The sequence below is a fragment of the Ochotona princeps genome, chromosome 25 (assembly GCF_030435755.1).
Source record: "Ochotona princeps isolate mOchPri1 chromosome 25, mOchPri1.hap1, whole genome shotgun sequence".
NCBI classification, from domain to species: domain Eukaryota; kingdom Metazoa; phylum Chordata; class Mammalia; order Lagomorpha; family Ochotonidae; genus Ochotona; species Ochotona princeps.
Window position 1 is genome coordinate 19423543 of NC_080856.1, and position 13871 is coordinate 19437413.

Consider the following 13871-nt stretch of genomic DNA (forward strand, 5'->3'; position numbering starts at 1 on the left):
AGGGACTGCTTGGAAGATGAAAGGAAATAATGCCTGATCAGAGTCTGCCGTTGACCCTGTGCGGATACTCCACTTCTCTTCTTCCCCCTCTGCCTAACATGGGGATTTGGAGGTCAAATAAGACCCCACCTCCCTTTAGAGTTCTGTGAACTGTGTAGTGTTACCCAAATCTGAAACCCTGACTCCCTTTCCATTTGGCACCTTCCAAAAAAGGTAAGCTAGGTAGATTGAAGTCTTGTTTGATGCTGAAAATATGCAGAACTCTTTTTTATCTTTTGCATTTAAATGTATCCCTTAAGGGAAGGAAAATAGCAAATTTATCACATGAATTCATCTAGTTGTCTGATTCTTCTTTACAGAGATGTAGGAACAAAGCACAAAGTGCCCAGGACTCTCAGTAAGTAGTACCTAATAGCTGACTGCCCATTGGGTGAATCATAAGAACCAGGCAGGCTCAAATGGCTCACTGAAGTGGGCATGGGCCTGCCTCTTTCACAACTACATCTTGAACATTCTTGATCTTTCCATGGCATTGATAGGGTTGAACCTATTTTCTAAACTCCAAGACACAGGATCATATAAAATATGATCTTTTCACAGGAAAGCATGTTTGGGATCAGGAGGACTCAGGAATTTCAGGAAGGTACCGTAGCATTGTACAGGCCTCTGGTGATAAGATGTAAGTCATTACACACTCTTCCTGGTGGCCCAGCTTCTGGTAGAATGAAGTGGTAGGTCCTCTAGAATCAATTTACCCTTCCAGGACTATGGAATTTTCCCCAATATGATGCTTTGCACCCTGCCTCCAGAGTCATTCCCCTCAAGGCCTCTGAGGCCCCTGTGCAGTGCACACAGCAGAACTAATCGAACTTGCCACTTTCCCCACCTCATCCACAAGGAAGTGCAGAGGGGCTGCCCCAGGGCTCACGGTGCGCCTGGCTGTGCAGTGCAGGAGCTGTGCCCAGGCCCTTCTCTCTAGCTCTCTGATCTGGGTCAGTTGTCCAACTCTCTGGTGTCCAGGGAGAGCAGAAACCGAACTCATCTTCGTACCCTCCAGTGTGTCTGCTAACAGTGCGCTCTCAACCTATTTCAGGGGAACCTTATGCTCATCTACTGTGGTCTGCCTTGGTCTTGAAGCTTCAAGACCCTGGCACATGCAGTGCATTGCAGTCATTGAAGCAGCAGGTGTGGCAAGGAGCCTCAAGAGGGCAGAGACACCCTCCTCCCAGGTTTCTTTTAGTCTAGTGATTTCTGAACACATCTCAACTGTTCTCATCTCCCCCCACCTTGCCCTCTACTTTCACTGGCCCCTCCCCAACTCTCCCAACAAGGGATGGCAAAAAGAGAATCTTCCCTCACACCTGCTCCTCCCTCTGTTTCCTGGGAGCAGCTTTTAAACAAACTAGGAGGAGTCTCCACTTAACTTCAGAAACCAGCATTTTTCTTTGATTTCCGGCTCGATTCAAGGGCCAGAGCTTGCCTGACAAGTTCTCTTTCTCTGAAGCTTGGAAAGCTCTGAAAGAAAAACCAAGACAAGCCCCAGAGAGAGGCATGTGAAGTTGTTTCAGCAATTACCCACGTTTTGATGGTAAGCAAGCCATGTGGAGGCACCACCACATTCTGGGGCTTTCTACTTGCACTGAAAGAAAGGCACGGTGCAGGGAGGCAGTCTTTCCCGACAATCACAACGGCAATGGAGATGATCTCACAGCCAGTGTCCTCTCGGTCTTTTTCCACCAGATCTCCCATTACTTGTGGGCAGGTCTTCCTGTGACCACCTCCCTCCCTTCACTCAAGCCCGTTAGAATGTCACTACCACTGAGAGGCCTTCCATGCCCTGTGCATCATCTATGATACCCTCATCACCCTCTTTCCCAATTTCTTTTTCTCCATCATTCTTATCACCTGCCACATATTATGTATAATTGTACTTATTCTTTATCTCGCTCTCAAACTAGAATCTAAGTGGTTTTTTTTTTTTTTAGGACTTCAATCCTTTTTCCTCTTGTGTCCCAAGTGCTTCGACAGTGTCTGACACATGATAAGACAACTGGAGTCTATTAAATGAATGAGTGAGGGAATGAGTAGTGTGGTGATTGTCTTGGGATGTTTCTTGTCTAAGCAATTCATCTTTCCCATCCCCAGGCGTGTAAGGGTATTTGTATGGTGCTGGCAGTGATGGTTGAGGTTGTTCAGAGCACAGTGACACTGAAAGTGGTTATTAAAAGAAGAAATATCTCAGTAGCTAAATTAATAGCATCTAAAAATTTACAGAGAACAATGCTAGGCATTATCGTGAGCTCTCCACAGCAGTTAACTCTGCAGCTCTCACAGCTATGCTTGCACTGGGTACTATTTTTGGTTCTCTTTAATTGATGGGAAAATTGAAGCAAGGCATGAAAGGCAGCTAAGTAACTTTCCCAGTGTCACATGGCTCATCCAAGGCTTCTTGGGGTCTGGACTAGTTTCCTTGATGCAACCTTAATTTGCTTTTGGGAGAGGAATGGATGATTCTGCCTCCTGAACAATGCCTGAAACCACTGGGCAGTAGAATGGAAGGTGGCTCCTAGGGGGCATGTGCAGAGGTGTCTAAGAGATGGGGGTTGGCTCTGCTCCAAGAAGCTCTCCTCCATGCATTCGCCAACCATTTTCTTCTCATTCCTTCCAGGGTCTTCTGCAATTGCATCTGGGAATTCAATGATAAAGCAATCCCCTGCTCATCGAATATGTGACACTGTAGCTTAGTTGAATACGAGAATGCAGGTCATAGGGGCCTTTTGATGTGCGTTTTCAGGGTCAAGGCTGCTTACTGGTATCTTCTGGGATACATATCTACAATGGAGCCAGGCCTGTTCAGATGGCAAGCATGGATCTTTTCTGTGTCTAATATAACTTCAAGGTGAAAATAAAGCCCTCTTGCTGCCTGGGCTGTTGGAATGATGGGCTCTGGAGCCTCACTGTCATTTAGGTAAACCTGGGGGTTTATTTCCCAATTTTTGTGACAGTGTGCCTCCCCTCTAAATGTCTTTCACTGACATCATTTACTCCCCTAGGACTTGTTTTGAATGTAACTATCAAATGCTAATAAATATTCAAATATGTACCTTTGAAGGGGCAAGACATATTCCATCATATAAAGTGGTTTGTGACTCTCTGCCTGGGATTTTGAAAGAAAGTTTGTAAGACAAAAAGTTAGTAGAGTGGCTATGATGGTCCAGAGAAATCCCATGTAGAAGGATACAAGCAGATTAGCAGGGTTAGAAGATTGTTTCTATGCCAGGGTGGTCTGTGACTGGCCATGATAGATCATCTCTCTGTGCATTAAAATGATCTTCACTGAGGGTATACAAAGAACAGCTAACATTTACAGAAGGTTTGCTATAAACTTTGCATCATGGTGAGTCACCAGCTCACCAGATTCAGTCTCCCATCCCAAAATATCTATAATATGTGGTCCTCTGCTCCATGGCTCCCCTCTCTGACTCCTAAGGCATGACCCAGAGTCATGAAATGTAAGGCATAGTGCCTCATAACCTCACAGACTTTATACGATACTCTGTTTCTCAGTAGTGTAGAAGCTAAGAGCGATGGCAGCAAAGCTGGACAGAGAAGGCCGAGGGGGAACCTAGATGCAGTTCTCCTTTATGGGAGGCCATGGTCACTGCCTAGAAGACAAAGTCCTCCGGGAAAGATCCCTATTGCTTTGGACTTTAACACACACAGGTTCCTAAGTCGGTAGGCATTTTATCAAGGTGTTTGTTCTTCAGAAGAGGGTGTTATGCTTAGCGTCTGGGACTCATCACACAGCCGAAGTGCTTTGGTGAGCCTAGTAGAGGACAGATGCCAGACATTTGGCATCATTGGTTTGCAAATCACTGCCATCGCTCAAACTTAATAGTCTAAGGTTCTTTGGGGAATTCTCTTCATTCTCTCAACTGACTAGAGAGGTGTAAGGGTCACAGTGATCACAGGTGGTGGGAAAGGAACTTGAATGATTTCCTTCGCATAGGACCATCTGTGCCCTCAGTTCTGACCACCATCTCCTATTCACGCCCCTTTGGGCTTTGGGAAGGGAAGGGAAAAGGAGCAGGAACAGAATAATGGACACAAAGGCAGGGCCACTGACACCCTCTTAGAGGCCTGGAGCCAAGTCTTGTAGGTGTGGGAAGAAGAGTGTTGTATAGGATGCCAAGAGCAAAGGCAGCAGAGTGGGCTTCATGAACCCAGGTGTGGGGCGTGCACCAGACACTGCGGACCTGTAAATAATGAGCTGGGTGTCCCAGCACACTCTTAACTGGAAACACAAGGAGGCCTAGCTGGAGGATACCTGACGTCCCTTCCGCTTCTAATTAACTCTCTATGGGTCCAAATTAATGACGGACAGCTCTTCATGAATCCATGTAGAATTCCCATTCTATTTCAAAAAGAGTTTGAGATATTATTTAATACCTCAATGTAATGTCAGGATTGTTTGGATAAAGGTAAAAAAAAAAAAGAGGGGGGTTATGAATTCCAAAGGAAGGAGGGGGCGTTGATTAGAACAGAAAGAGAAGATAGGACACTTTTATGAGGATTGCTGCTGCATCAAGACAGAAGCAAAATACTCCACGTTTGGTGCACATGATTCACTTTCCTAATGCATTCATTCAAGAAATGACTATGCATGCAGACACCACCTCTGAGTGTGTACGGTAAGTCAGTGAAGGCACCCAAAGCAGACCAAGTTCTGGAGCTCCAGGGGCTTGCATCTCATTAGACAATCTGCCAACACAGCACCTTAGGAACACGGAAGTCACTCCCCAGATCTTGGTTCCTAATACCATTCTCTAACAAGCAGTGCTCCTTGGACAGGACTAAGGCAGAAAATGCACCGAGATGAGCCCAGAGCAGCGAGTGTTAGAAAATTCAGCACTCAAACATAATAAACACAAGTGGGAAACAGACCCCCACCCTGATGGAGTATGCCATAGGGGCAAGCAGTCAACTCAAGGAGCTGCCCAAAACCTGGGTAAGCAGAAGCCACAAAATAACATAGTATTGGAATAACTCAAAATGCAAAATCAGTGCCTGTGAGTCTACGCTGACACAAGTTACTGAATCAGACGATACACACCACAGAGAAGGTACTGTCCCATGCAGAAGAATTCCATGCAAGATACTCTCTGCACCCTGGCCTCCATCTTAGCTCCCCAGTCGCATAAGGGCTGCATATGGCGCCTTCTTTCCAAAGAGTACAGCACGCAAATGGGAAACGCAACAGACATGACTTTCCACTAGGTGATCAGAGTAACCCCCACGCCCATAAATCACAATGAAATGACTTGATAAAAATGGTACCTGGCTTGTGTGACCTCCCTCCCAAACCCACAACCCAATCTAATCCTGAGCAAAATCCTACACAAGTTCCAGAAGCGCAGCTTCCTTCAGTATGCCTGCCCAGAACTGCTAAAAATTGCCAAGATCATAAAAAACAAAACAAAACAAAAACAAAAACAAAAACAAGACAAGTCTGAGAGAACCAACACAGTCCACAGCAGCCTAAGACAAGAACTGAATGCAGTACGGTCTCCTGAATGAGATCCTAAAACAGAGAAGGGCATCCAGTAAACACCAGAGGATTTGGGGCAGGTTCAAGAGTAAAGCTGCCACTTCCCATACCTGCATCCCCAGGGGGTGCTTGTTAGTGTCCTGGTTGCTCTACTTATGATCGAACTCCCTGCTAGTGTGTCTGGGAAGACAAGGGAAGACAGCCTAGAGTTATGTCCCCGTATCCAGTGGAAGACCTGGAGGAAGCTCCTGCCTGCTGCCTTAAGACTGGGCTATGCCAGCTCTGGTGTTTGAATCAGTTGGGGAGTGAACTGGCAGAAGGAAGGGTTCTCTTTTTGTATCTCCCCACCCCCCTGTAACTTCACCTTTCAAATAAAAAAACTAGGGGACTCTGAAGTCACAGATTTTAGTTAATAAAAAAGCACCAATGTTTACTTGTTAATTGTAGCAAATGGACCTATCAATGTAACACATTAATAATAGGAGGAACTGTGTACAGGAAAGAGGATAGTATAGGGACTCTGTTTACTATCTTTTCAGTTTTTCTGGATATTGAAAAGTATCCTGGGTTCAGCATGGTGGCTTAGTGTCTAAAGCCTTGTCTTGCAAGCACTGTGGTGCCATATGGGTCAAGTCCCAGCTGCTCACTTTCCACCTAGCTCCCTGCTTATGGCCTGGGAAAGAAGTTGAGGACGGTCCAAAGCCTCGGGACCTTGCATTCATGTGGGAGACCTGGAAGAAGATCCTGGCTTCCGGCTTCGGATCAGCTCAGCTCCAGTCGTTGCAGCCACTTAGGGAGTGAGTGCGTGAATGGAAGATCTTTCTGTTACTCCACTCTGTAAATCCGCCTTTCCATTAAAAATAAAACTGTCTTAAGAATAAGATATATTCAAACAGCCTAGATGGAATGCAGAGGTCAAATACTGTGTCTCTTGCTAGCCTTGGCTAAGCAGGCTTCCATGAATCTACACCTGTCAGTCAGGGGGCTGTGCCTATAACATTCTGATCTAGGAAGTGGGCCTCAGACTTGGGATAAGAACCAGTCCCAGCTGGCACCTTGATCAGAGTTTCATGAGGCTCTCAACAGCAACAACAACAACAACCAGATAAGATATACCTGGAATTCTGATTCAGGAGAGATAGCAAATGACTTTTGGTTTAAGCTGTTAAAAACATCAACCAAGACAAAACAGCACAAACTTTTCCAAGAGAAACAGGTATGCCCCCAGTGGCCTCATTAAATTGGGTAGCCAAGGAAGCTCTTTCTGGGGAGTGGCCGAGTTGGAATCTGAAACCTTGGAAAGATTCATTCATAGGGCACTTCAGAGAAAGTTCTACCATCAGAGGGATTGGCTCATTCGAGGGGTTTGAAGGGAAACATGTGTTCCAGGCCAGAGGAGGAGCTGGCATGCTTAGAGCGACAAGGAGCAGGCAAAGGAACGGGAAAGGTGAGAGATGTAGAGTATGCAGGGCTTCTAAGGAAGGGGTGGAATTTGGATTTTCCTTGAAGTTCATCTGGGAGCCAGTGAACCACTGAGAGTGAATGAGTGACACGTAGGATTCACAATTCAAAAAACTATGTACCTGCTTGGGTCAGGGCTGACTGCATGGTGGCAGAGTAGAGGTGGGCGTAGCTAAGGAGGGGCTCCAGCCAGAACGTGGGCCTGAGTGGAACAGACGATGGGTGCATTCCCCAGGAGGTGGGAGGAGGTGGGAGAGGGGTCGTGATGGTGTGGCCTTGGACTAAATGCTCACACTCATGTCCACGCCATGGCTGTGAGGCGCATCCCACAAGGGACCCACAACAGTCAGAGCAGCCACGGGCTCCCCTTGCCATGCAGTCTCTCCTGCGTGTCATCTTGTTCCTGAGCTTCTGAATATCAATGATGATGCACTGAGACAGTGGCTGGCACCCAAATGGTGCCTGTGCCAGTCTGGGTGATATACTCCCCTGGAGGCCTTGCCAAAAGGGAAACTGGATCCTATCAGCCGCCCCTAGCCTCCTGGCCTGACAAAGCTGCCCTACTTAATTAAGCATCTCCTCTAGGTTGAGTGTTAATTAAACCGTTTGTTTTCAGTTATCTCAGAGGGTGCAGGATACCCCCTCTTTAACCTGGAAATTGTGAAAATTGGAACAGGGAGCGCCCTCTGCAGGCCATCTTCCTTCACATGGGAACATAGGAAAGGGATGAATACAATCCTCCCATTTTAATGTTGGCTTTGATGGTTCCATCTAAAGTCAGCGGAAGCTCCATGTTTCAATTGTCCCTTTCTCAGGTTCTCTGCCTTCTCCTCTTCCACCTGATCACCACACCCAGCCCTGGCCAGCTTTGTACAAGCTAGTAGTTGCCTGGTGGTCCCTACTAGCTTGTCTTACTTGGCACTGATGAAACTGCCTGGGCACCTCTCTGTGCCCAGTTATAAAACCCTTCAAGCCCCATCCTGACAGCAAAGGAAGCGGGTGTTTTGGTCCCATCTTGCAGAAAATACCTGTGATTTGAATGAATGATTGCTTTGTCATGTTCAGAAGTAGTTGTCACAGGTGGCTGACTCTCCACATTCAACTGGTCAACCCCAGAAGATTGATCTCAACGCAGCAAGGACTGGTTAGGTTCTGGGTAGGGTGATGTTGAAGTGTCTCTTGGATACAGGGGACTCTGGAAGTCAAGGTGTCATTTCTGGGTTGGCACCTCAACCCTCAGGTTAGTTTAACTCCCTCTGCTGAGCAGGGACAGGGGAAAGAGCTTCCATTCTAAAGTAAGCTCACAGGTCAGCAGGTGGCAGCTGCCCTGGGCTTCTGGATTCCCATGACTGTGTCCAGCCTAGGCTTCATCTTCCCCAAAAAAGGACCCCAATTCAAGGCATCAACAGGGACCGGCTTCCATTGGTACCTGGCCTGAAGGCATCCACAAGTCAAGGAAGCCACCAGCAGAAAAAGAAGGCTCCATGGTCAAGTTCATCTCCAAGACCAGGAAATATGAGAGGTGGGAAGAACTTTAAAGTTCATCCATTCTATTGGTTCTCCACTCTGGTTGCATGTAAAGACTATTTGAAAGTCTTATGGTGGAAAATCATTTCCTGGGCAAAGGGTGAACAAAGCTCCCTCCCATTCACAGGGAGGGGCCTCAGGTTCCCATGTAAGCCAAGTCTTTCAGATTGTTTTCCCCTGAGCCCCAAGGGTCTAGCAGGTGCCTCAGCAGTCAGAAGCTGGGGCTTCAGGTATCTCCTCTCTGTCTACCCCTTCACCTCTGGGAGCCTGTGTACTCCAGGTTTCAGATGGGTGTAAGATATCCCATTGAAACCCCCTTCCCTGGTGATTGCAGTGATGGGCCTAGCCACTGCCATTCAATTCTGGCCTGTCTGGCACAGTGGTACATTGCTGGGCTGGAGAAGGTGAAGAGGCCAATTACACTCATTTTTCTTCTGGAAGTCAATTTAAGCAGCCCGGAGGGAAGTCTGCAAAGAGTTGAAAGATCCCGAAGCCTCAGCACCGGGCCTGAAGACTGATGTAGGAGAGAACGTGCCCAGCAGCCACAGATGCCAGGAGAAGGGTGGAGATGAAAGCAAGAGGCGCAGGAGGAAGGCTTGCCGGATTCTTGTTCAGCCTGAAGCCTGTTTGCTCAGCTTTTCCTGCCTTCCTGGGAGACTCTCTGGAGCCTTAGGAAAGCCTTGCTGGAGTGGGGCTGGACTTTGTACTTCCAGGAGTCTCAGAGCCCGCAGTACAAACGGGCTAGTTCACTTTCATCTTTTCACAATCTGCGGTTCACATAAGCATTGGGACTCCAAGGGGAAACAGAAAGGATTCCACTGCTGAAATAGAGCGTGAGATCATTCGGCCGGTCTGCTGGCTGGCTTCACTGAAGGCCACAGGGAAGCACAGCGAAGCCAGGCTGGTCTGGCCAGCCTCCAGCCCTGCCTGCATAGGAGACCTGGAGAGGTGTGGGGACAGCCAGGGACAATCTCCACATTCCCATCCCTCCCCGAGAACCTGTGTTCCAACTACAAGTGTGAGGCCCCTAAGGCTGCATCTCTGGCAATGGATGATCTTGACTTTCGGGGAGGCAGAGCTTGGTGGGTGGGGACAGGTGCATGCTTCTTGGGGGGCCCACACTAGTTTCAGGAACAGAAAGGCAGTGCTTCTAGGAATAGGGCAAGCCTTCAAGCACCAGGCCAAGCCCTATGAGTCTCTTCCCATCCCACCTGCCAGAACTTGCTGGCGCACCCAGAGGATCAAGCTTCCCCTTTGCCCAACTTGCCCTGTAGACCAAAAATCAGCAGAGCCCATTCTGCCACCTCTTACCTCTGCTCAGAAGCCCAGGACCTAGACTCTCACAAAAGGGGCAGAGATGGGGCATGCAGTCCAACTGACATTGGATACTTGTGACTCCCTTCACCCAAGTTCACATCCCCCTCCACCTCACTCAGTCACATTACTTCATGCATTTACTTTCCTCTAAGGACCAGACTGGCATAGACACAGTCCCTGGGTCTGGACTGAGGCCTAAGCCAGGAGACTGAAAAGTGTATTTCAGCTCTAGTGGGCAAACAGGAGACATCAGCAGATCTGTTCCTGTCCTGCTCTGGACTTCTCCTGGCACGCAAACCCTGTAAAGGGGCTCTGGATTGGCTCCCTGGCCACGGCAGCAGTAGAGTACAGCAGGTAGGAAGAGCCCTGTCCCACCACCTCTGCTTTGGTTTTGGAATGCCTTATTTGACACAAGAGAGGCATTAAGGTCTCTAACTCAGGGTGAAGAATAGATTTTTAGAGGGGCCATAGCCCAGACAACGCTGCCTTCTTGCACCCCAAAGCACACATGCATAAAATGCCTGACCACCATCTGGGTATATGATCTCCATCTGCCATAATGGAGTCTCATCATCCTTTTGACAAGGGTCTCTCTTCCTTACCAGTCAGATCCATCCCCTCCAGACTACTCCAGGTCTGTATCCCCAATAGTTGCACAGTACCAAGTAGCTAAGAGGAACTCAGAGGGCATTTGAGAAAGAGTCCAGCCAAGCCATGGCCCATTTGCTGTGGCCTCTCACCATTCTCATACAATCCCAACAGCTATGGCCTTGGCCTTGGTCCCCCATCTCACCCCATCCCCTGCCAACCTGGGGCCTTACCTCCCATGAGGAAGAGAAGCCCTGCCACATACTGCATAAGGCCTCGGTCCCAGCAGCAGCCCAGCACACCGATGATCCAGCCGAAGAGGATGATGGCCACCGCCATGCCCATGAAGCCAGCCGTCATTCTGCGCAGGTCTGTGGGGAAGCAGGCAGGCAGCAGTCAGCATCAGAGCCTGGGTGTCAGGGCGGAGAGGGGAGAGGAGGGTGTGGCAGGGGCAAGAAGCAACCTGCCCAGCTCAGACAGGCTGACACAACCAAGGGTCCTGGGAAGATGGAGAGAGCCTCCAACAGACTCTGTCCCCATGTGCACAAACACAGGACAGCTGGACTCCCATGGCCAGGAGAGATCATTGGGATGCAGTCCTCACCTCTCCATCATCACTTTGGGCCAGGCATGGTGATGTTCTTCTCATGCAGCTAATGTGACCTGCTGAGATAGGTCTGTCTTTATCCCTACTAGCAAATAGAGTGGTTTGCTCAAAGACACACAGCTATTAAGTGGTAGAATAAGAACTCAATTTCTAACCACTGTACCTACTTAACACTCCCTTCTTCCCTTCTAGCCAGGGTTTTCTGGTTTCTCTTAGTGGCTGAGTGTGGGGAGACGGCTGCTGGCTGGGGGCAGGGTTGGTCTTCTGTGCCTCCTTGCATGGGGGGCGCTGCAGGGTCGGGGAGCCACACTTTCTGCTCTCAGGTGAGCCCCTCCAGAGCACACCCCTTTCTCAGTTATCTGTGAGCCTCTCCACCTTGCCATCAGGCCCCTCCCTGCTCCATGCCTCCCTGACTGGCAGACAAAGCTGCAGCGGTTCAGGAAGGAAGGAATTGTCTGGAAAGGCAGTATTTTTAGCAGGAGGGAGAGGGCAGAGCTGCTGTCACGTTTCCGTCAGCCACTCAGCCTCTTGCTGGGCTCAGCTTCCTGCCTAGCTCCCACCCCTGCCCTCAGCGCCCAGAAGCAGCCAGAATTCTCTCACATGCCCACCCCACCCCCACTTCCTAGCCCCACCCCATCTTCTCAGGGCACACTTTTCTTACCCTGTGCTCCTTTTGCAGATCACGGCCTTCCTCCCGGCGAACATCCCACCCCAGCCACACCGTCCATCCTTCCACCCTGCCCAGTACCCGGCAGCTCCTGAGCGTCTCTCTACCTGCTCACAGCAGAGCCTGTTGAGTGCCAGCCCAAACAGCATCCAACATCTAAGCATCAGTCTGGCCTCTCCCCAGGGGTCCATGCCCCACTGGGGGCTTGCATGGCAGCCTAGAGGACTCCAGGGGCATTGTCCTTTTGGTAGGAAGGAGTGGCGATTGAGGGTGGAGGATCTCCAAAACATAGCACTTGTGTATTCCAGGACAGCATAGCTGCCATGGCCCAGTTACTCTCCTCTCACCCCTGCAGAATGGATGGCCCATGGAAACTGCACAGCTCACAGTCCCTGGGCTCATTTCTCTTTCTCTGGCCACCCTTCCTGATGGGAATCATGCATAACACACAAATGTATTAGGGGCACTGTTTGCCTTGGAACCCTGTCTGCCACAGTATCTGTTCCTTTATTCTTATCCTGATTTTGAAGGTCAAACACCAGCAGCCACTGCACTGGCCAGAGAGCAGGCAAGGACTCAGGGCACAGGTGGAGGAGGGGCCTACAGAGGAAGGCATAGCAGTCGAGAAGTAGAGAGTGGCATGCTGGTGTCCATGTGTACCCCAGCCACACTGAAGCCACTCTCAGCACAGTCCCTTCCGGGGATGGCCAAGGACACCTAATTGTCATGCAGCACTACATAGACTGCTCCCGTCCCCAAATGGATCAGATGAAACTTTGTGGTGAAAGCAGCGTCTGATTACAATACCAGCTCATGAGCCACGCTTCCTGCACAGTCAGCCAAAGGCAGATTAGGATCCGGGAACAATCCCTTACGACTCCCCTCCCCCTCCGGGTTCAGTGCCACTTTTTGTTGAAGCACCTATGGCTGTCCTGCTGCCCTCTCCCTAGGCTTCTCTCCACTGCCACCAGCTCCTTCATCACGGCAAGGGACTCAAGTGGAGGACGCACGATTCACCTCTTTCGTGGAGACAAGTCCCCCTGGGCCTGGGTATCCAGCTGGAGTGATTCCTGGAAGTGGGATACTCTTTGCACCTGATGCTTCTCCTCTCCACTGTCTTCCAGGACAAGGAGGTGGTGGAAAGTGGAAAAGAGAGACCAGTTTAGGGTCCAGCGCGGAGGCCTGGTGGCTGAAGCTCTTGCCTTGCATGTGCCAGAATCCCATGTGGTGCTGGATTGTGTCCTGGGAAGGCAGTTAAGGATGGCCCAAGGCCTTGGGACCCTGCACCCACAAGGGAGACCCAGAGGAGTCTCCTGGCTCCTGGCTTCAGATAGTCAGCTCTGGCTGTTGCTGCCACTTGGGGAGTAAGTCAGCAGACAGAAGATCTTTTGATCTTTCTCTCCTCCTCTCTGTATTTCTGACTTTCCAATGAAATAAATAAACCTTTAAAACAAACACAAAAAAGACCAGTTTATTTTCAACGTCAAGGGGCATTTCCCTTTAGGGGTCTGCCCTTCCCTTTTGAGTGCATGGAGCATTTCTAGGGGAAATCCTGTCCTCCCCTGGCAGCAGGCAACCCTGGTGAGTCTCCCCCTGTGGCTGGGCTGACTCTCAGGAATAGGTCTGCACTTCCCCTGCCTGGTTCTGCAGGAGCGTGGCAGCCAAGCTGCTGCCTGGGGATGCCATGGATAATGGGCCACTTAAGGTGTGTCCACTTCAGCCAAGGTGGGAAAGTGGGCTGGGCAGGAAAATGCAAATCAGAATAGGAGCGACTGTGACAACTGCTTGGAGGATGAGAGCAAGGAGTTTTGAAAATGGGACAAAGGCAGAACAGGAGAGAAGCCGAGGGAATAACCAATAACTGGGAGCAAGTTCCCAGTCCTCTGGCCCCAGGTGGGCCCAGGTGGGGAGCGGCTGTTGCTCTTTCTGGCGAATTAGGGACACCCGGCTGTCTGCAGAACGGCTTTGTCCTCAGAGGCTGTGGGTTGTGCTAAGCTGTCATCTGGAAATGGGAATGAGAGCCAGAAGTCCTACTTGTGCAATTTCACTGACCCAGGGGGATTTTCCCATCACCCTGCGCACCTGAATTTGCCCGAGCTGTGAATGAACAGCTGGCTGTTTTGTCTTGAGGCATCTGTGGGAGCTCAGCGAAGCTG

The 13871-nt window shown here is 49.7% G+C and overlaps 1 protein-coding gene across 1 annotated transcript in view; it reads right to left on the reverse strand.

Moving 5' to 3' along the window:
- Nucleotides 1-13871, reverse strand: part of TMEM178B (transmembrane protein 178B) — a 340957-nt gene that overhangs the window by 16350 nt on the left and 310736 nt on the right. Inside the window, exon 3 of the mRNA XM_004594350.2 lies at nt 10675-10812. Within this exon, the coding sequence (XP_004594407.1) occupies nt 10675-10812 (138 nt within the window). The remainder of the gene's footprint in view (nt 1-10674; nt 10813-13871) is intronic.